The 23628-nt window shown below is 40.1% G+C and overlaps 2 protein-coding genes across 2 annotated transcripts in view; one reads left to right on the top strand and one right to left on the bottom strand.

Moving 5' to 3' along the window:
- Positions 1–1808, top strand: part of akt3a (v-akt murine thymoma viral oncogene homolog 3a) — a 104630-nt gene extending 102822 nt beyond the window's left edge. The window contains exon 14 of the mRNA XM_053501716.1: positions 1192–1808. Within this exon, the coding sequence (XP_053357691.1) occupies positions 1192–1277 (86 nt within the window). The 3' untranslated portion in view covers positions 1278–1808. The remainder of the gene's footprint in view (positions 1–1191) is intronic.
- A 3392-nt stretch (positions 1809–5200) lies between these two features.
- The window catches only part of sdccag8 (SHH signaling and ciliogenesis regulator sdccag8), a 54659-nt gene continuing 36231 nt past the window's right edge, over positions 5201–23628 (bottom strand). The window contains exons 17-18 of the mRNA XM_053501715.1: positions 8622–8748; positions 5201–6460 (exon numbers count right to left, since the gene is read on the bottom strand). Of these exons, the coding sequence (XP_053357690.1) occupies positions 6422–6460; positions 8622–8748 (166 nt within the window). The 3' untranslated portion in view covers positions 5201–6421. The remainder of the gene's footprint in view (positions 6461–8621; positions 8749–23628) is intronic.

Raw genomic sequence — 23628 nt, forward strand, 5'->3', positions numbered from 1 at the left:
TGGCTTAACGGACAAAAAACATTCCTCAGAAACTGCAGGTACAGGGACTGGACTGAACATGAGAGACGAAAAGTCCTTCAGGACGCCTGGAACAATATATTCCCCAAGACTACATTTAAATACAAGAAAGTCTGGCTCTATGGAGTTAAAATATAAAGAAATGAACGGTGTCTCGAGACTTTAGCACAGTACCGTATGAATGTGGTTGTTGAAAGAAAAACTTTTTATCTTTGATAATAATATGGTCCATATTATTTTTAACAAGGCAACATCAAGTGTTCAAGTGATCTCCATTAATTATTCCTAAATACATTTATTCTATGCAGTTGATGGCTTAGCACCGGTTATAATAATGTATTGGATGGTTCTTATACCCGTGTCAGTAATTTCAGGCTTTTTGTGTGTGTCCAGGCATGAGAGTGTCATGTGTATAAGTCTTTTATGTGAGTCTGGAAACTGTTATTAGAGTATTGATATTCTGTAAGTGCCAGGAGACTAAGTTCTAAATCTGTTGTTTTTTTTTTATTCCCTTATTTTCTGCATGCTTATGTAATACTAATGTTTTAGCTTTTCATAACACCACTTACTGGCCTTTAAAACTGTTAAGAAACCTAAAAATAGAAAGTTTGTACGGTTAAAAAATCTTAAAAAATACATACAATTCTTTTTCCACAAGGTATATAAAATGAAAGTCTTTTACCAAAAAATAATATATATATATATATATATATATATATATATATATATATATATATATATATATATTTTTTTTTTTTATTATTATTTATTTATTTTTATTTAAATTTTTTTTGGTAAAAGATTTTCATTGAACAGTTAAGGTAGTGACTTAAACGCGAGAAAGGTTCAGCGCCCAACATTGACAGTTTTGCTCAAGTTCTCTGCCAAGGAGAATATTGGCTGCCTCCCTGTCGGCGAGACTCAGACTGTTTACCTGTTCTGTGCGGCGTTTACGTTTAAACAATCCCTTATAAATATGTGGCTGTCACATTTATTAGCACTTGATTCTGTTAAGGTGTCTGTTGACGAGAAAAGTGACGGCATGTTGGAGAAAGTTATATACGGATTACAAGAAAGAGAGCATATGGCTATATACAATGTTTATTGCACTACAGACTCATTATCAGCTCTGCCATGTCTCGTGTGTGTGCGTGTGTGTGTGTGTGCTTGCAGTTGATGAAGACGGGATGGACTGCATGGATAACGAGCGGCGGCCGCATTTCCCTCAGTTCTCCTACTCGGCCAGTGGGAGAGAGTGAGTCCCACACAGCCAGCACTGCCTCATCATCATCACGCTTACCACTGGAACAGACTAGTCCTTCAGCTTTTACCCAGTCAGACTTAGCCCAAACGAAGCTCCCCTTCTCCACTGGGACTCTCTTCATCATGCTGTACGCAGGCCAAGAGCTCCAGGACACGCTTGGCTTTTAATGGTAATGGGAATTTTGCACGTCGGGCTGAGCTGAAGTCCAGTCCGCCTAAACGCCCCAGGCTGCTGGGGAGAAGAACTGTGTTGTTTTGTTTACTTTTGTGTGTTTAGTTTCTGTTTTTTGTGTGTGCGCGCGCGTGTGTGTGTGTGTGATATTTAAATTTTTTTTTCTGCATTGAGATGCTTAAATATCTTCACATGACTCCTTCACTGGGCGCAAAAACGCACTGAAGCTGCAGAGCACCTTTCTGTCTTGGTCCATTCCTGTGTGGCTCGAGATTGACATGAGCATTAACAACGTTTAAGTGTTGTGTGATGTCTGATATGAAGTACAACCGAATGCCTCCTTTTTTTTTTTTTTTTTTTTGGTGTCCAAAACTGCCATAACGGTATACTCAGGCTGCATAGGTGCTGAGTTCAGTCAACACACTTCACTAATATTCCTCACTTATCCACACAAGGCCACTCGCATCACTAGTGCGCAAACAGCACTGCAAAACACACACACACACACACACACACACACACACACACACCCTGTCTGTGGGTATGGCAGGAATGTGTGTCAGGTTCCGTGGTGTTCCTCAGCTAGCCGTTCTGTCTCACTGTGGCACTGCAGTACTTTTCTTTCCTTTACCTACTTAGCAAACGGGTTGAGAGAAGAAACAGGATGTTGGGGGGGGGGGGGGTTGGTGGGGTCAGCGTCCTTTACGTTTTGGATGTTATGAGCTGAATAGTCCTGTGAATCTGAGCCATACAGCACTGTACCTCCTAAAACTTTCGGTACGCTTATCTATTTGGGTCAGAAAAGCCTCAAGTTGTCAGAACAATCTGATCCAGTCTGTATGGTGTCAATTGCTTACATATATTTATTTTTTCCCCCGTTTTTTTTTTTTTTCTTCATTTTTTTCCTCTATACAGGCCGTTCCCATTTCTGTCTGATGGTCACGTGACTGATTGAGTGAACTGTAATTTATGGTAGCTTGACCACGGGAGTTCTCTTCCACTAAATCTATTGAGATTAGTGCAGTCGCTGTAGAGTGACTCAGTGAAGCTCACATCACCTGACTAGTCTTGGATCACATTAGGGAATGTACAGTAGATAAAGAAAGCGCTTGTATTTCTGTATTTATTTTATTCTGATTCGTCCTACCAAGCATTGTCCGCTTTTATACAGGACTAAAATGGCTTTGGAATGTAAATCAAGCAACGCACAGGTTTGGTTTCCTTTTTTTGGTTACAAATTACTATATGAGGACGGCATGCAGGAGCCTATTCATATCTACAGATGTTTTGGGGTGAACTGCTTCATAACCAGATTCTCTCACCGGTGACCGCAAAAGTGCTTCAGATTATAAATAACGCGACATGTAGGCTTCCTAGCTTGTGCCACTTAGCCGTCTGCTTACCTCGCACCCGTGGCCAGTACACTTCTCATTCTAGCTCTTAGCGCCCATCAGTCATTGATTTTTTGTTTTTGTTTTTGTTATTTATTTCTTTTTTTTTTTTTTTTTTTTTTAAATAAGCAAGCGTATACTGTACCAGGAATCTTATTAGAGCGTTAGTGCTTCATGCTAAGCCACGTATAGATCGAATCTTATAGCTAGTTCATGCTCACATTCCTACTGCAGTGTTGGCATTGAGCGTGACGGACTTAGCACGAGCATCAGGAGTTCTGAGCAGCAGTTATGAGCTTTATGTACAGCGCGGTGTGATGTGTGAGCGGTTCAGATGAGTAATGCTGCAGATGAAATGCATTGCCAATGATGGACGCCGGACAGGCGTAAGGAAGAACCTGAGTTGGTCAGACCAAATCTAAGTGTTTTGTCTTTAATGAATGTTTTGTCTTTAAAACGTACGGTACATTCCTGGATCCTTAATAGTGTTCGTCTGTCTGTCTGTCTTTATATTTCAAAAGAATTTGGGAGTGGTATTGGTTTTTACGTTTAGCTTGCACCCCTGACACGTGCATGATGTTTCAGTTTTGAAACTTTAACAGATGGATCAGGTGATATATACTGTATGTAACTTGAAGTGCAGCAGTCACAGCTCCAGAGTCCAGGGTTAATCTCCATCACAATCTCCTGGGGTCCCTCTGAGCGTGTGTATCATAAACTCTAAATTAACCCTCTGTGTAAATGTGTGTGTATGACCACAGATGCAACGCTGACCAGAAAGATAAAGAAGCCCAGCAGTGTTGTAGGTTTAGAGAGAAGTGAATTTGGTTCTGATGATGATGAAAGTGGTGTAAGGGATGGAAGGTGTTCGTTACGATTAAGAGGAAGTCGCTGTGATGGCCTTGACTGTCGCTCTACTGTATTAGAGGACTAGGACATGCAGGTCGATGCAGGTTTACACTGCACTGTGTGTGTCTCAGAGGTTTGACGGACTGGGTTTAGAGATGTCACGGTACTTTGAAGGATAAAGAAAGTCCATAGAAATGAAAAATGCAAATAAACGACCCGGCTGCACTGATAACGAACACGAACTCTAGAGTTGCCTTGTTTCTTCCCGGTTGCAGTTAATGTTGAGGAAGCCTTCCGGCTCTCGGGTTACTGTGATGATAAACTCGCATCGATGAGAAGCTGACAGGACTGTGCTACTGCAAATCACAAGAGCTTCTGTCTTCCAACATTCTGTTTAGTTATCCTTTCTGTTCACCGATGAAACTACCTAGTGCGAGGCGAACGGTAGGCTCATGCTGTTGTACACATTTAATTTATCAACTTGAAAACTGTTCAACGTTTTTTTGGCTCATGTCAGTGTTTTTTTTTTGTTTTTTTGCCTTTTTTGGTTTTGTTTCCTTGTTAGGTACGTTTTCAATTTTGAAATAATCTAAATTAAGCTTTCTTTTTTTCTTTTTTATTATTATAATTATTATTATTTGTATGATGTAGCTGTTTTTCAATGTTGAATTGGATGGCTTGTGTTGTCTTTAAGAATGTGCACGTGTGAAGATACTATTTCTGTATAGTGAGAGAGAGAAAGAGGTGTGACGCTGTGTGTGTTGGTACGTTGCATGTAAGAGACCTAAGTGTTGATCCAGTTAAAACTGCACTCTATTGAAAAAGGGCCTTTGGCACTGCAGGTCAAAAACACCATACACTTTTTAATAATCCATAGTCGCAAAACTTGGCTTTAAATTATGTATGACGGCACTTTCATGTCCATTCCTCTTTTTCTATAGTTCAGATAAAAATGAAATAAAGGTCCCTGCTTGAAGAAGAAGAAGAAAAAAAAGGACTTGAAAGCACACATTCCCTTCATACAATTTTTTTTTTTTTTTTAAAGAGTAAATGTACTTTTGCTTTGTAAAGCATTACGCTGTGAATGTGGTAAGACACTGCCAGGAGTTTTGCTTTGGTGACATTTAGACAGGCTGACTTTTCCGGTTGTCCCTCGTCCTCCCCACTCCTGAGCGTCTCCTGGAGCTTTTCTGGGAAAAGTCGGACCTGACCGGTGACACCGCCTCAAGAATTACTGTCGACGCTCAACTTGGCGATGATCAGAAATGCAAGGAGCCGTGCTTAAACACAGAAACCCGGTAAAAAAACGTCTCATGGTCTTCGATTCGCACGCTGTCTGTGCCAGAACGAACCTCCAGTGCAGGTACAGCGGCCTGCTCCCTCTCTCGCGGGAGAAGGAGAAACGGAGGAGGAGAGTGAGGTTAGCGCGAGGGACGAATCCGCACAGTGCTGGCCGTATGAGCTGATGGGTTCCATCCTTACTTACTGCAGGGTCTCGAAGAAATCTTTTACACCTCAACGTACACACTTTGCTGCTACTGTTTGTATCGTCTACAACATAATTTCTTGTTCTCTTGCTCCTGGTAGTGTACTATGAACAAGCATGAATTGTAAAGTATTTATTTAAAAACAGAAAAGAGAAAAACTGAAAAAAAAAGAGCAAATAAATAAATAAATGATTAAATAAAACGAGTTGTAATTGATTTTACGGCCATGTAGCTTTAGAGTTTGTGACACTTCTTGCCCTTGCTAGCTCTGTCATTAGATCCATGTGAAGATCTGGACACATGGTTAGGATTTTTTGTTTAGTTTGTTGTTTTTTTACGCAAAAGGGACTTGATAAAAAAAAAACAACAACAGAAAAAAGAAACAATGCAAACGAAAGAACAACTGTATTACTGGTTGTGATATTTAATGAACTAAAAGAGAATGCTTATTTCATGACTAAATGGCCCATAAGGATGTGAAAACGCCGATCTACGAGAAAACCTTTTTTGTACGATGAACATCCTTAGTATTTTTACATGTAAATGTATATGATAGGGATGCACATTATTTTCCTTCTTACAGACTGCTTAAATAAAACACTGTCAATCTGCGCTCAGTATGCCTCTCTTGCTTCCTTCCCAGCTTCCTTTCCTCTCGACTCGGGCGTGGACCTGGGAGATTCTTGTGTTCGGATGTATAATTCATATTCCACTTGAGTCAGATTTCATCATTTATTAACAAAGCTTGTTTACAAAACAAAGATCCAGACATGTACAAACACATCAAAAAGTGTAAAAACGGCAAATAAATTAGTTGTTTCCATCTTGAAATAAAAAAATTTAAAAAGGAGAAGAAAAATCTATGTTTAAAATACATTTAATGCACTAAGAAGTCCTGAGCAGTGATCATGAACATACTTTACCAAATCCATGTGTATACAGGGTGTGTTTGTGTGTGTGTGAGTGAGAGAGAGAGAGCAAGAGAAGGAGACGGTGTGTGTGTGTGTGTAAGTGAGAGAGAGAGAGTGTTAGTGCCTGAGAGCCAGCACTGCTGCTGTGTGTGCAGTATGGACTGTGATGTCACACGACCCCCTGCAGCCATCACACGCACAAACTCGCACCCACTCACCCACTTCTTACTTGTAGCAAAATCCCTCATGGTTTCTGAGTAAAGCCACGGCGATGCCGCTCTGTTGGTGTGATCGGATTAACTCCGTCGAGAGCGAAGGAAATAGGCGTCCTCACGCTGTTCTGATGGTTTCTCTCCTCTCTGCTGGTAACTGAGGGAGGAAACACAAGAAAAACGCAGTTACTTCTAGCGTCATTCCTACGTCTGCTACACAAAGCACTTGAATAGAGAGCCTTTAAAAAAAAAAAGGCAGGTAAAGGTAACTGTTAGAACTGCAGTTCAGTAAAGAATTACTGGTTGTATCAAAGTTTGAGGATCTTATCATCTGATAAACACAAACTTGTCGAATTCTGATTACACAACTGTGTGTGTCCTTTATTCCTATTATCACGACCCATCGTCGTATCCGTCCATCCAAACATATTCATGTTTCTCTGAGTTACAAGGCGTCTTGGTTCAGGGTGTTACTGATCACAGAAGAGGAGCCTTTATATAACTTCATATAATAGTCGTGCATTAGGACTGTTCCAGCTTCGTCACTGCTGAAGTTAGAATAATCACATCTGGAGGGAGGTGATGAACAGATAATAGTAAAAAAAAGTAAAGAAAAAAGAAAGTGTGAGGATAAGCAAAGGGGAAAACATTTGGATTAACGTGTGGAAAAACTAGCAGTGACACGAATGAAGAAGCTGCTGTTTGAGACATCTGACCTTACTGTGTTTCCCTCTAAATTCTGATCAGTTCATCTGCTGGTTCTAATGACGGCACCATAAAAATTCTACACACACTCGAACGCATGTTCCTGGGACATCTCACTAACCATAACTCACCTGCAAACCTAATCACACACGTGATTACATCATCACTCACTCGTACTCATTATTAATCACTCATAATTACTCATTTAATCATTATTAATCACTCCATCACTCAGTGGAGGAGATATAAATAAGGATTTGCAGCAAGAAAGTGTAAAAAAAAAAACAAAAAAAAAAAACAAAGGACTGTAGAAAAGAAAGAATAAGGGGACAGAATGTAGGAAAGGAAGTATGGAAAAAAAAGTGAGAAGAAAGGGAAGTAAAATGCATGATGGTTAAATGGATAGAGGGAGAATAAAAAGAGAAGTCAAAGGAAGGAAGGAAAAAAATGCTGAAGAGAAAGAACAGATAAATGTATTAATGAAAAGAATGACATACGGAAAAGAAGATGAGCGGAAAAGAAAGAAAAGAAAAACTAAAGGATATTGGGAGGTAATGAATAAAGGAAGTGAAAAGGAAGAAAATGGAAAAATAAAGGATAGCTGACCGACAGAAGGAGGAAAATAGAACAAAAATTAAGTTGGAAATTGGAAAAAGTGGATAAAGGAAGGAAAAGGAGAGAATAAAGGAGGGGAAAGGAAAATGAGGATGGAAGGAAAAGGCAGGTGACAATATGTAAAAGAAAGGATAGATAAAACAAAGAAACAAAAAAGAAGGAGGAAAAGGAAAAGTTAAGGGGAAAATGCAGAAAGAAGGAAAATAATGGAGGTGAAGGATGTAGAAAGGAGAAAGAAAGAAAGAAACTGATTTGAATGAATAGAAGAAAAGTGATGAAGCTGAGGGGAAATAAGCAAATGTTAATCACTGAACTCCAGCACCTGCTCCGGTCGTGTCTTAAGCACCGGCTCTAAACTTGTGCTGGTTGTTCTGCTAAAATGCTGTGAAGTTTTCGCGCGAGGCCGCGCAGAGCCGCGTGTTGATTCGGTTTCTCTGAGGGAGAGAGCGAGCTGTTAACTCTCACCTCTCTCCTAACAAAACAACAGCATGGCAGTATTAACAGAGCTGCGAGCGACGGCGCTTTGCAGAGTGGCGCTCTGTTTGCCATAATCTCCTACAGATGTCAGCACGCGGATAGTCACTGTCTGTTGCTGACGCGCCTCTAGCAGCAATCTGGATGAGCATCTGTGGACGCCTAGTCTTGCGTGATGTGCAGCCATGGCTACCAGCTGCTGTGCTACTTGTGCTCGCTCGCTCTTTCTCTCTCTCTTTCAGCTGACATAGAAGTAGACTAAATGTGCTATCAGCGCAGTTGGAATTTAAGCGATGCCATTTGTGATCGCAAACTTGCGGGTAACTTTCATCATTTCCGCTCTCGCACTCGCTAAAATCCAGAGCAAGAAAACGCACTGTGAGGATATAGAGCAGGAAACGCAGGTTCGAGTAACAAACAGTTACTCTGATTTCATTACTCATGCGATACTGGCAACCCTTGTTTGTGCTACAGACCGCGGCGGGACTGCCTGGTTTCTGAGTGGCAGTGTGTTGAGGCCTCACCTGTACGCGCAGGTTGTGCATCTCTTCCATGAGACGCTGCCTCTCGTGCACGAGCTGGTCCTGTCTGTTGAGCAGCTCCATCACCTGCTGAGCGCTGGACTGACAGTGCTGGTCCAGCTGCTGCAATCTGCGCACAACAACAACAACAACAACAACAACTGGCATTAGCGCTCATCATGCACAGCACAAACCTGCTACACACACAACCTTACACAGTTTGATTCGCTGTATGGATGCGTCCATAAAGTCCACTGGAGTAACATTAAAACTGAAAACAAACCAGTGTTTCTTTATCATTCTCACCACTTGGCTGCTCTCCAAGGTTTTAATTTTTACAGGAACAGATCAATTAAGAATGGATTCTTTTTTTTTTTTATTACAAGCACTAATATTTAGTCTCCCAAAGGAATAAATCTATTAGGTAACCATGCGCTAGTAACTAAGGGCTCGTCATTAATTAATAATCGCACTGATGCTTTGATTAACGTTTATCAGTTAACATCAATTCCATCCTCTGCGTACTGTAATTAGAGATGAAAGCTACACAAATGATTTATAGCATGTTGCTGATACACGATCCTCATCATGTTACACTGCGGCGGGGCCCAGATGTCTGGCACTCTTTTTCAATTTAACCCAAATGTTTTAGTACAAATGATCACATCAGCAACAACATGAGTGAAAAAATGGATTCCATGAAACATTCACATGCATTTCAAGGTTTCTCAGGATTTGTTCCGTTTTTAGATTTAATGACAAAACCTTTTGATGTATTTGAGATCAAATCCATGAGAGGGTCATCTGAACAGTAGGCCAGGACAGGTAGCGCTTTTACACAAAGCAGTTCACACGATCAATATCACACACTTAGTGATTTAGACATTGTGCAGAATCTGTAAATTTGAATAGTTTAAATTAGGGATGAACAATTACTTAAACATTTATAAAACTGACAGTCTTGCTCATGTCAATTATTTAGTTTTTTTTCCATTAATAAAAAAAAAAAAATAAAGACTTTACATTGTAAAGTAATAGTTTACATTGTAAAGCTTTCCGTTAAATTTGTAACTATCGGGATTTGAACTTCACTCTACAGTACATATATGGTGGGTCTTCCTCGAAATAGTGCCTCAGGGATCAAAGTAAACAATTACACAGGATGTTTCTGAATGCTGTAGAATTACAATTTCCCTTCATTTAACCAAGTGGCCTGAAACTGTTCCAGCGTAACAATGTTTCTGTGCACAAAGCCAGCTTCATCAAGGCATGCTTTGCCAATTAAGGCTGGTCAAAAACACCACTTGACGTCCTCACAGAGCTCTGAGCACAACCCCACTGAACAGCTACGAAATGGACTGGATACTGTACATACAAAGCTGTATCTTTTCCCCTGCTAATCTTCTGCCCCACACTCCACTCCAGTAAAGGTCAGTATTGCACCAACCGCCCATAAAGTCAAGAAAAGAAGAAGCAATACACATAAATTGGAAGCAGTTTTATGCAAAAGCTGTAGTATATTTTTAAAAGAAGTCATCAAATTTAGATATTCAGACAAATATTCAGCTTACCTAAATAATTTTTTTAAAAGATTCTAAATCAAAAAATCAATGAATTAAATTAATTACTATAATCAACCAATAAAAGAGCAATTAAATTGTCTAATAAATTGCACAGCTTTTTTAAGCAAAACCTTTTGCAACAATAACAACAAAAGTGTTATGAAGCAATGAACTTTCTACGTATGTTCATTGTGTTTACTTACTTGTCTGTAGTGTTGTTGTAACTGAAGAGCGAGGCGTAATCAGACCAAATATTCTGCATCATTCCCTCATTAGCATCCTTCCTCATTCAGCCAAACAGTGAATGTGCTATTTTTGCTATTTGGGGTGAAAACATTCAGTGCAACCCTAATTACAGTATAACAAGTCTTGCACAAGAGACAGCGTAAACACAACTTCATACCCAGAATGGGTCGATGTAAAGGGACACGAGTTTTCACCAGCTCCACCTGCTAACCCAATTCCTCAGGGCTTTTTATCACTTGGCCCAAACACTCCAGCACACACTTAGTTTTACCTTCTAAATGGTTTCATTACAATGTTTGTTTCACAAAAAAAAAAAAATCTACCCTTCCAAGCAGCAGATCAATGGTGAAAATATATTCACATCTGCTAGTAAATTGTGAGACAATAAATATTATTCATTATTCATCTTTTAGCCTGACTGCTGAAAATATTACAGCCGTGCTGATATCCAGCACAACAGCAACCCTCAATGTTGCTTTTATACAACAGGTCTGACAAACAACATTTATCATTAACAGATTATGATTTGTTTCTTTATTTACCCAGCTATTTGGCTCTGCCATCACATATGCTTTCGCAACTGGCAGAACTAGCGTTAAGCTGGTCAACTGCAGTGTAATTGATGATTATTAGAACACCTGTGACGTAGAGTGACACATGTAGCTAAATGTCCCAGTGCTGCTGTACTCTATCAGCACTCATGGAATGTATGAGAAGGAATAACACAAAATAATATGACAGTTCTAATCAAAAGCCAAATTAAAAGCTAAGTTTAATTTACTATTTAAAACATCAACTCTTTCAGGCCTCCGAGTGGCGCAGTGGTAAAGTGCTCGCCCTATCATCCGGAGATCACTTGTTCGATTCCCGGGTGATGCCGTTACCTCTCACAGCAGAAGGTCTAGAGAGAGCTGATTGGCCGAGCTCTCTCAGAGGGGAGGGATGAGAGGTACTTTGTGCTCCCACATTAATCACGGCTCTACAGGCAATCAGGGCATCTGTGAGCTCACGTACGCGGAATGAGCGGCTAGCGCTTTCCTCCGAGTGTGTTACTCCGCCCCTAACGGTGCGTGAGCAAGCAGTTCGAAAAGATGCGGTAGGATGGCATCACACGGTTCGGAGGAAACACGTGATAATCTTTGAGGCCTCCCGTAGTAGTAGCCCTAATGTGGGAGCCCCCTAGTGACGGGAAGGAATTGCCCACGACTAAAAAATTTTAAAAATCTGTAAAAAAAAAATATATATATATATATATATATATATATAATAAAATATATATATATATATATATATATATATATATAATAAAATATATATATATATATATATATATATATATATATATATATATATATATATATATTTATTTATTTTTTGGTAAAAAAAACATCAACTCTTTCGCCCTGACGCAAAAACACCAGGAATGGGAATTAGATGTATCTTTACAAAATGTAGCATTTGGTCTCAGCTTATATCAAGTGGTTTCCTTACTCTAGTTGCAAAAATTGTTGCCAAATTATGCCTTAAAGAACAAATACAATGCCGATCAGCCATAACACTCCAAAGCAAAACATTAAGCTCAATATTGTGTAGGTTCCCCTTGTGCTGCCTGGGTGGCTCTGGGCTCTTGGGGCATGCCTCCACACGACCAGTAGGGATGTGCTGTAGTGTCTGGCCCCTCCATGGACTGGACTCGTTTGTCCTGAGCATCCCATAGGTGCTCAACTGGATTGGAATTTAGAGGCCAGATTTGGCCCTTTGCCTGCTGGGCCTTGTGCATGGTGGGCTGTGGTGCACTGGGTGGTCTGGTGGCATTCTATCATAACGAGCATTGACTTTTTCAGCAGTTTGTGATATGTTGACTTTTTTTTGTGGGATTGGACCTAATGGACTAGTGTAATTAACCTGACTTGACCTGACTGGTCTTCACAGACATAAATGAGCCTTGAGTGCAAATGATCCTGTCACCACTTTACTGGTACTGTATATAATTATTAATGTTACTCAATTCACCTTGCCATGGTGGTGTGGCTAATTAATGTATACAGACCCACAACCAAAAATAAGCCAAATAAACTAACTCTATGCTGCATTCACACAGTGTTTCCTCACAGACTGAATCAAGGCTAGAGAAATCTGCACAAGGACTCAAAGGTTCATAGTCATTACAAAAGATTTGCAGAATTTAAAAACACATTTAAAGCTGCAGGGAGATGCACTAATCAAACATACCCTTATCAAGTTTTTTAAGAAATATTATTTGTACTTTGTGGAATACATGGTCGTTTTTTACATCGTTCTTTTCAATCAAACCAGTGCCAGAAAAGTTAAAAAAGTTATACATGTATGTATATATAACACGTTTGTACAGTATGTGTGTAACATTTTTATTAGACCGGTTAGAAGAGCATTACAATAGGCTGACCCTCTGTGTCTTGAGTGCACTTTAGTGTTATTTTTGAGATGATCGTTGATTTGGTACCAAACCCTACATGAAGCTTAAAATTTAAATCTGAGTCTAAGCTTCTGGCATTGACATGTTGACTTGGGATAAGTCCTAAAGAATTTAATTTTAGGACCAGTATTTCTCTTTAGGCCGTTGACCCCAGAATGTGATCTCGATTTTATCCTGTTTATGTGTTCTCTGAGGACTTGCCAGCCACCTAACACACTGTATGAATGCAGATCAATCCATGCTATCCATTATCACCCAAATGAGGCTGGGTTCCCTGTTGAGTCTGATTCATTCCAAGGGTTCTTCCTCAGGGAGTTTTTCCTTGCCACTGCCGCCCTCGACTTGCTCATCAGGGACAATCCGATCATTTTGATTCATACACATTTACATTTCAAACAAACTTCCGTGATTTCTTTTGATTGTGTATAGCTCCTTTGCGACAATGACAATTGTTAAGAGCCCTATACAAATAAAATTAAATTGAACTGAATTGAATGTGTCAAAGGTTTTGTGACATCCAGGGATTAATATCTAAAAGGCATCCCTAAAAGAGACAGTCCACATAAAGCAGACTGCCATCAGCATAGTGATGCATAGTCAGCTAACTACCTGAATGTACTGAATGACCAGGTTATCCCACCAAAGGATTTTTTTCTTTCCTGATGCCATGGGCACATTGCAGGACTCAAATAAAATGTAAAGTTTAGGGTACTCATGCTCAAATGTACCCTGAACTTTCCAGTGGACTATCTTGCACAACTCCATGTTATCTGGATTAGGAAACTGCGACAGTTTACATACAGTATTATACATTGAATCACGTTGCCTCCACTCGTCACTTTACCTCCACTTTGTCATTTTATTTGTTTACTTGTACCACAGTGTACTAGGAAATGGTTGTTAAACCATACTGTATTATGGGATCTTTACACTGTAAATTTAAAATTCTATTCTACTTTTTTTGTTGTTGCTTCTTATTTATATTCATCTCTTACTGTAATTTTATTCTTCACTGCCCTTCTACCTCTTTGTTCTTAAGAGGCTAAGACAAAATAAGAATTTCATTGTACCTAGGTATATATGACAATAAAAATCTTGAATCTTGAAAAAAAAAATACTTTTACATGGACCGAATGAAAGCATTACAGTTAGAGATTTGAACTTAACCGTATGGACTTGATCTGATAAGATGTGTTTACATGCACAAAACATTTCATTAGAATAGAACTTTTTTTCACATGTGCAAAGTGGTTCTGCTGGCTGTAAAGCATTTAATCTGGCAGAACTATAACAGAAGAAGTGAAAGTAGTATTTGTATTATTTTAGGTTAGGTTAGACTTCACAACTTCTCAGTAATCCTTGCCTATGATTTCAGCCTCATCAATGATTGGTTAGATGTGAAGTAGTGAACCAACCCGTGCTTTTTACTCAGCCAAAAGCAGAGTGGATAAAAATCCAAAGTAATCAGAGAGTTGAGAGAGGTGTTCTTATGGAGTTTACCGATTGGGAACGGGAACAAAATTTTTCTTTCTTAAAACTTGTCATGCCACCTAATGTCACCCTTACATGGGGAAAACATGCAGAGATAATATATTTATTCCAACATGAGAGAAACAATCTGATCAAGACTTCACATGAATTGTAACCAGGCCTGGCTACCATTGATCAAGTAGCTACAGTATAGGTTAAATGTCCTGTGGACATCCCACCACATAATATGTGACTATAAATGCAAAAAAAACCTTTTTATTTTAAGGCTGATAATAAAGATAAATAAAATTAACTGCAGCTCTGAAAAGTGAAGATTCACTAATAATACACACAAATGAGTACGGAATTCAAGGTGTGGTGTTAAGACATTTGGTCTTCTCGGTGGACCATTATGGGGCATGCATGTGACAAGTTTGACCAAATTTACATAATTTGTTTTCATTCATAGTACAGTCTGCACCTGAGGTCACGCAAAGCGAGACTAGACTAGTGTCTCACATGGACATGAGATCCGTTCCTCTCCACGCATACAGGCTCAAATTAGGGAACTAGAGCAAGTGTGAAAACGTTCCATCAGTGTTTCACGTTTGTTCGATCCAGTTCCCTATACACCTGAATAAAGAAATCAAGTCTGGTGCAGTGGAGCTAGAGGGCTGTTTTAAGTAAATATGTAGATGTGGTTGGGAAATCCTCGTTTTTCCCTGCAGCCTGCTCTTTGGTTCCACTGTGAGCATGTCCCAGATCTCTCTCTCTGCGTAGCAGCATGTCAGAGCCAAGAGAGAGACACACACAGAGCTGCTTCTCCAGCTCCGGAGGACAGAGCGAGGAGAGGGAAGGCCTCTAGCCGTTGCTTAGGGGGAAGACAGATGCCCTGCTCCTGCTGGCTGGGGCTACTGCCGTCTGTGCAGGCCCTCTTCTCTGTCTCTCTCTTTCTCTCTCTCTCTCTCTACCCCTACACCCCCACTTATCCCTTGCTCCCTCCTGTGGGAACTGGAGCAGGCTGCTTAGGCTGTGGTGGGCAAATGCTCCTAGATTTGGTCCCTCACGCTTAACAATAATCTGTCTTTCAATGTCATTCTTTGCTCTTTCTTTTTGCCCCCCTCTCTTATTTTTCACTGTGCGCTAGAGCTGGAAGAAGCTGCTTAGTCTGAGCTTCAATGGGCAGCGAGTCTGATGCACAGGCCTCCGTTTCTTCTTCTGATCTTCTTTCTTTTCCCATCATCCCCTCACTGACTGGATGGAGGGCAGTTTGTGCCAGGCTAAGGCCCTGCTTTGTGGGAGACTGGCGCCACTGCTGCTGCCCACCTCCAGAGCCTGGCTCTCACTCAACTCCCTGCTATTGTCCCCATCTCTGTCTACAGACTCATGTAGAGTACAGTATCTGTTTTAGTTAAAGAGGGTGGTGAATCAAAATGGCCAAAGAAGATGCGCAATGCATGTGGTGTCAATTGTTGACAGATACGACACCCACGGTTTGATAAATACGCCCAATATACACAGGGAACACAGCTAGCATCCCCAAAAGATTCTCAAGTTGTAAAGTCTGTGGAAACGTATCTTAAACATATAAAAATACCGTTTCATCCTTTTCTAATTGTTCATTAACTTATTATGATTATATTAATGGCAATGCAGTTACAATTATTTAAAGTTGTACTAAACACCTGTTAAATTCTCTAATCTGATTGGTCAGAAGGTGCGGACTTACATGAGTATATATTAGCACAGGTCTGGCAGAAGTGCTGGCTTCAGGGCAAATCACAGGTTTTTGTTGATTAACCAATTATCATGATAATCTTCATTTAATTAAAATCATTTTATGAATTAAAATAAATAAATATTCTTACCTATAACAGCGCATAAGGTGAAGAGTTTCGTAAGTAGATGCTTATATTATTTATGGATGGACTTCAGTCTTTAGAATAGAGCAGGTTTTTTTTTGCCTTTTTTTCCATCAAATTTATGAAAGAGTAAAGAAGAGAGGTTTGAGATGCTACAATGGAGGCTTGAATTGTCATAACTAAATAGATAACAGAAACTTGGAATTTCTTCAATATTAAAGATTCCAAACAATAAATATCTGTAAAATGTTCTTCATTAAGTTTCATAAAAATACAAAATTGCTGGAAGTCTGTCATGGAAAAAAAGCAATAAAACCCTTCCAGATGTGCTGTTATTATTATACCACTCTGCTTTTATTATTTTTCCCGTAACAGCTATACCTGACTCACTCGCACTGATTCAAGCTGGGATTATTCTCAAATAATTCTGGTACCTTTTCTATTCATGTAGAGTACCGAGCAGAAGGATTGACACAGGTGATGTACAGTCACTGGGTGTGTAAGCAATATATTCCATAACTGCTACACATATTTTATAAACATATACGGATTACCAGGTTAAAAAGGTAATTTTTTTCTTGCTGCAAAATTAACTAAAAATTCAAGGAATTTAATATTACACTTTTAAACAAAGTTAATATTTTTTTATATGTCAAGTTATATTGAATAATTATACTGAATCCATTGCACTGAATAATTGTAGGTGTTTTACATTCAGTATCTTATTTTGAATATTTAAATTAATTTAATATTTATTCATTTTAAAACAATTACAGGCATTAAATGCACAATGCCCACAATTCATTAAAATAAAGTGCAATGGGAAAAAATATCCCTAAATCAGCTGAAGAATTGCGATTTGCTGAAATAATTGTGATTTCGATGCTGAATAAAATCATTCATTAAGATCATTCTGGCCATTATCAAGTCCTTTTTTTTTTTTTTTGTACAAATGCAGTCAGGAACAGCAGCCAAAGGCACAACCCAGGGTCAAGTGTGTTAAAGCAGTTAAGAATGTTGTGTAATTAGGTAGTTAATTCCCTCGTATACCCAAACACAATCCGCATCACCTTTACCTCTTCACCACTGCAGGCATATGCAGCGAATTAACCTATTACACAATCCCAGTGCTCTGAAGCTGCACCAACAAACCCTGCACACTCTCACATGTGAGTGTCTGATCCATTGAGGGGGTTGACCTCTTGCTTCTCAAACACACACATACACACACACACAGCCCAGGATTAGTGCATTAGTGTGTGCTTGACTCGTCCAAATCAAAAGAAAGACAGGGTGAAAAAAGAGGGCGAACTCCTCAGCTCTGGTTGAAGCTGGACGAGCGACAGGGGTCTGATTAAATTAGAAGGCCATCCAGCAGCTAAGGCAGCAAATCCAATAACCTCCCCCTATTTACTGGCACGCAACTTAATTAGGTTTTAATACAGCTTAGCGCATGGGGCTGGCCTGAGCTGGAGCAGCCTGGCCACTGCTGCCTCTGCCCACTGCTGGGCCTGCATGTGAAAGAGAGAGAAAGACAGAGAGTGTGAGGGTGGACAGGGGGCAGACTGTCCCCCCATTCTCTGCTTCCCTGCTGGCCCTGGTGAAAGGACACCATCTGCTGGCTCCCAGACTAACTGAAGCCAGCACAGCTCTCTCTCTCTAGTTCTCAAACACACACACACGGCGTGCCTCTGTAACCCGCGCTGAACTGCTGCTACTGCTGCCTCCGCTTTCCTCCTTCTCCCATGAGGCCGTTCTACTGCGATCAGAGTTCCCAGGAATTCAGAAAAAAATTAATGTGATAAAAAAAGGGGCTGGCGACGTGCCTACTCGAGCGCTAGCATGCAGATAGGAACGAGAATAAAGCATGGCTTCCTCTCGGCTAACATAAGTATCCACATTTAATGATGCCCAGATCACATGCACACACAAGAAGGGGTTTCTGATACCAAGGAGTCACAGAGTGGGAGGGGGAAACATCATAAGTTTACTAAAAACTCTTTAATTCTACTGATAAACAGCATTGTTGTTTTCATTTGCACGAATTAAAGAAAAAAAAATCCAAACAAATCCAGCCACAGCCTTCAGCGTCCCCACAGCGCAGTGACACCAAAATATATAGGCATGCAGTCTCAACTTAGTCTGCTAGTGCGGGTCTAGGCATGCAACGTGACAGGGACAGGTGCTTTCTCGCCCCGATTGGTTGGATGTTGGTGATTCGTTTTTTTAATTTTCATTTCATTACAGCAGTAGACAGATCAGAAAAGTAGGTTTCGTGACCAGACACAAAAAAATAGCGAAAAAAGTTTCAATTCTCTTGTGTCTGTATGAATATAAAGTGCTTCGTGATGGTACTAAGCACCTCAGTCCTCTAACTGAAGCTCGTGCTTTTTGAATTTCACAATTTAACACTAGGCTAATGCTCCAGAACACTGAATTTACATAAGTCTAAAGATATCCTTAGTGTTTACCGCTCCATCTGTATTTATGAGAATTGGCTTCTCCTCCGCTCAGAGTGGGCGAGAGCGGTTCGAGATTGGAGGAAAACTGGAATCCAGAGGCAGCTCAAACAGAAGCTCACCAGGATGGAAAAAAAGGAATCCGGAGGCGCTAGAACCAGATGATTTGACCCGAAATGGCAGCCAGTTTCCTCCTTATGAGTCGTAGGGAATGTCGTGAAGCCCACCTGTCCGAAGCCAGAGGGTGACCCGAAACAATAGAAGCTGCAACAGTCTGGCTATATTGATCTATAAATCCTGGGCTGATCTTCACATATTTACTTATTCAGATATACTGGGGTAAAACACTGACAGTAAGTTTAATAGTAAGGAGACCTATCAAAACTCTGCATCTAGTAAATGCTTACAAACAAAAGTATAACAAATGATTACCTAATCAAAAAATATATGTAGCAAAATGTTATCGTCTAATCACAGAATATCCTTTATACCTGAGGAAATGTACTTTCCTGAAACTTTTTTATAAGAGTTTGTTTTTAAAAATCAGCTTTAATTTCTTATTTAAAGGTCCCATATTTCGCAATTTCTTTAAAAAGTTCTGTGCTCCAGCTGAAATATACCTGAGACAAGAATATTTTTAGACCTCTTTATTTAACTCCTCCTCTGAACGGACTGTCTATGTCCAAGGTGTCCATGTAATTGCTGAGACATTACCCACCAGAGCAAAGCAACAAACTGGGGGGGAGGTACCTCCTGATATGAGGTCACATCAGGGAAAATTCTAGCAGTTTATTTTATTATTATTAAAAAACATACAGAATGTTTTTTTCCCCCTCATGTTTGTTGTTGGAATGTCTAAGACAAAAAAAAAGAATTTTTAAATAGCAGGTCTGCTTAACACACCAGGCTCACCTATTCGCACCTTTAGGAGAAGAGTCAGGTATCAGTTAACCTTTTTTTTTTTTTTTTTTTTTTAATAAACTGTTGTTTTATTTTGTCTTTTTTTTTTTATCTATATTAATTTTCCACAAACTTAATGCTTCTTCTAAACTTCTGTTCTGCTAAGATCTAAACAAGCAAACGCTTCCTTGCAGGATGCACCATCATGTGTGCGGCTCTTAACACATCCTGCAACTAAAAACCTCATTTCCATTTAGCAGCAGCGCTCTGTGTGCATGCGTGCATCTGTACGTTCACCAACACCTGCACCTCGGGCCGAGTTAGACCATTTAACCACTGTCAGCTGTTATTTTCCTGAAAGCTTGCACCGAGGGCCTTTTAAAGGAGCACAGTGAGCACTTTTTGGTGTCATAAACAAGACCCTTGTGCTAGACAAGAAGCGCATGGATGCACTGTGGAACATTTTACAGCTTGCCTTGGGATGCGCTCGGTACACGAGCGGAGCCAGAACGCCACACCTCTCCTCCAGCAGGCCACCGAGCCGCGGGCATCATGGGACAGCTGGTCATGGAGGGGCTCAAGTGTGGGAGGAGGGTGGAGAGGCACACTGCTGCCCCCTAGTTTCAGTATGGAGCACTGCAACTGTGCAGTTTCGATGCCACACCAAAGTAGGTTGATGTTTTACACCACCTGTCATTCTTGATCTCTGAAAATAGAATCTGTGAAGTCAAGTGCAGAGTGAGGGTGAGGGGATAACAGGCAGGCGTAAGGTGGCATATGTTGGGCCACAGAATGAGGGAGTTTAGTAAAACTTTTTGTTTAAACAAGGAAAAGTTTGGAGCTACTCATTCTATTAGACAGAAAAGGATGAGCCTTAGATGTAACTGTAACATTTAACGCAGGATATCAACACAGCAAGAATCATTAAGATTAAGTCCACTACATTTTATTCATGTTTCTTTCAATAAATAAATGTTTTTTCTGAGTACTTTAATATTTAACATAAACGTCTTTAATTATTTTAAAGGGATAGTATCGATTTTCTGAAGTCTGATTTGAGGTGAACATAAGCACATTAGTCGTTATTAGTTTTCCTGCTCTGTGAAGTCTGTCAGCCGGAACGAGATTACAGTGTAAGTCATGGTGGTCAAATTCCACAGCTCTCGTTCCATGCATACAAAGTTTTTGCAGTCCCACTGAGCTAAATCATGTCGGTATATTTCAAAGTTATGCTGTATTTAGTATAAAATGTTACTTTTTTTTTTTTCACCGGAAATAGCTGCATGTCTATGTCGGGTAAAATAAAAGAGTTAAATCTGTACTAAATACACTGAAACTTTGAAAGATACCAACTCCATCATTTCTGCACAGACCTACTAGGGTTGTGGAACCTGGCCCCGATTACTTACATAGTCCTCGCTTTCCGGGTGACCGACTTCATCGAACTTATTGCACCTCAAGTCAGACTTTAGGGAGGAAAAAAAAAAACTATCCCTTTAATATACATTACATACACATATATTAATACAACAAAGCCTGATAAAGCATAAGAAATGAATTATTAATTAAACCAGTCCGTATGAGCAACACAAGCAGAAACATAAAAAATTTGTATCCGACACTAAAAAACCTACACCTAAAAGAGCTGCAAATTAATGACAGCTTTATACGCCTTATAAGTAATTTAGTTACAAGAAGGTACCTTTTGTAATGCATGTTATTCTGGAGCGATCTTCGGCCAAAAACGCAATCATTAGCATAAAAAGATTTTACATAGTTAAGACCACAAACATCATACAGAAGGATGCTAAATAATCACTGACGAGTGTAAGCCGCATCACACATGCTGCAGCTTATCCTCTCCTTGCCAACTTCATTTGCAAGTGAAAAGTTTACTGAGGCTCCTTGCTCTTGGCGGAATGTTAGGAGAGCGGTTATGTGTGTGCGTCCTGTGTCTCTCTCGTAGACACACACGCACACATTTGCAATAAGAGGGTAAAAGGGGGGTGGCAGGGAACCAGATGAAGCAGCTCTCGCCCGGGGCTCAGTCATCTCCCCGGCAGCAGCACGGCTGTTCCCGGCCCTGCTGCACGCGCCCATTTGTTCCCTTACACCGTCTCCCTCAGTCTAGTGAGGAGTGCTAAAGCCACACGCACATGCACACACACACACACACACACACACAGACACACACACACACGGCCCCCGATCCTAGCTACACTCGATGCACGTCCAGACGCCACAACCATCTTTCTTTATGTCACCATTTGGCTGGCAGAAGCCTGTAGATTTAGCCACACATCTGCGTATACATTACCGCACTGCTTTAAAGCACAAGTGTGTTTGCATCTATGAGTGTGTGTTTGTATGCGTGTGTATATGGTATGTTGATGAGGCAGGGTGATAATTGGTGGAGGGGCACGCTAGCAGATGTGGTGTGTGTCTTCGCATGCGCGCACGCGTGTGTGTGTGTGTGTGTGTGTGAGAGAGTGAGTGATGGTAGATTGTGACTCTTATGTGCACTGGGATTGAAATCTACACGGGCGAGATATGTGAAATGGTAAACTGCCAAAAACCTGATCGTTTTCATCCATCCAAACTCTCATTTACTGCTTCGCAACTATGCAGAGATGCTTTAAGCTTAGGCGTAAAAAAAAAAATAATCCAAGCAAATCATTCTTAAAGCAAAGAGGATGATTTAAAAAGACTTGTTGAAATGTAGCTTGTATGGAAATTGCTAAATATGAAAATAACACTCATACGAACAGAGCTTAGAACGTGAGAAAACTTTATTCCGGCATTATAAAACATGCATTATGATCTCGAATAAAAAGAAATGTCTCCTTAGCAATAAGTCCTCACTGCTGTTCAAAAAGACCTAAAAACAATTACTACAATCATTACACAACTGCACTCTTACTGTACAAGCACCATAACCATCTGTCGGTATTGTTGCTGTTGTGTTGTATTATGTAAATATTCTATAAAACAGAATTTTTTCCTACAAGTCACTAATAAACTGAAAAAAATGGTGATAATTATTATAATATAATGACAGTGATGGTTCCGTCCTGGCTGCTGTGTTTTGATTCAGATGGCGAAGACGACTTTCTACTCAGTAATCGCCAACCATCAGACAGGACAGTGAACTCGTGCTCCGGAAGCATTTAGGAAATAAATAGCATTAAAATGCATATGTGCCTAAAAACACTGCTATTACAGAGAAGGGGAAAAAAAAAAGAAAAGCAAAAAAAAAGGAAAAATTCTAGCCAACACACCAATCCATTCATATTTCACTGGCTGGGTTTCTATGATATCTCACCCCAATCTCCGGGCAAAAAAAATATGTTAATACCGCGAGAAAAAATAAATAAATTATGTGCAGGAGTGAAACATTGTGTGCTGAAAACCCCTGTGTTGCTTGGCGTTGGCTCTCGAATGGTAAAAATAAATCAAGCTGATTTTCCAAATGCTGCATGCGTGCCACGCTGTTGCGGCTCTTCGCAGCACAGATTGCGAGCCCGATCAAGAATATCTGAGGTGGGGCCCTGGCTATTTGCATGTATGCCGATGCCATTTGCACCAGCTTATTAACACGAACACCTTAACCCACGGGCAGCAGGAAGAAGTCTCCTACGGGGAGGAGACACCCGTTGCGGCAAGCACGCATGTAGCACCAGACCTCTCATTCACAAGGCCCGCGGTTTCACTTCTACACATGGAATGACATTTCCTACTACGGCATCAGTGCGAGAGGCTTTCGTTACTGCTCCGTGATGAGCAGGCTGATCGAGAAAATCTTAGCTACAGATTTTAGAAATGATTTTATTCCACAATCATAGTATATTTAACATATGACAAAAGGCGTCCTGATTAGCTTGGTTAATTCATGTTTTTTATTTTTTTTGAGCTGATCATGTTAATGTGTGATGATTATAATTTAATACATGCTAATTGTATACTGTTTACAAAAATCCTCTACTATAGTAAATAATAACGCATCCAATCACAACTTTTATCCCACCTCATATAAAATATGGATGATATTTGTGGCAA

This window comes from Clarias gariepinus, chromosome 8 (assembly GCF_024256425.1).
Source record: "Clarias gariepinus isolate MV-2021 ecotype Netherlands chromosome 8, CGAR_prim_01v2, whole genome shotgun sequence".
Classification (NCBI taxonomy): Eukaryota; Metazoa; Chordata; class Actinopteri; order Siluriformes; family Clariidae; genus Clarias; species Clarias gariepinus.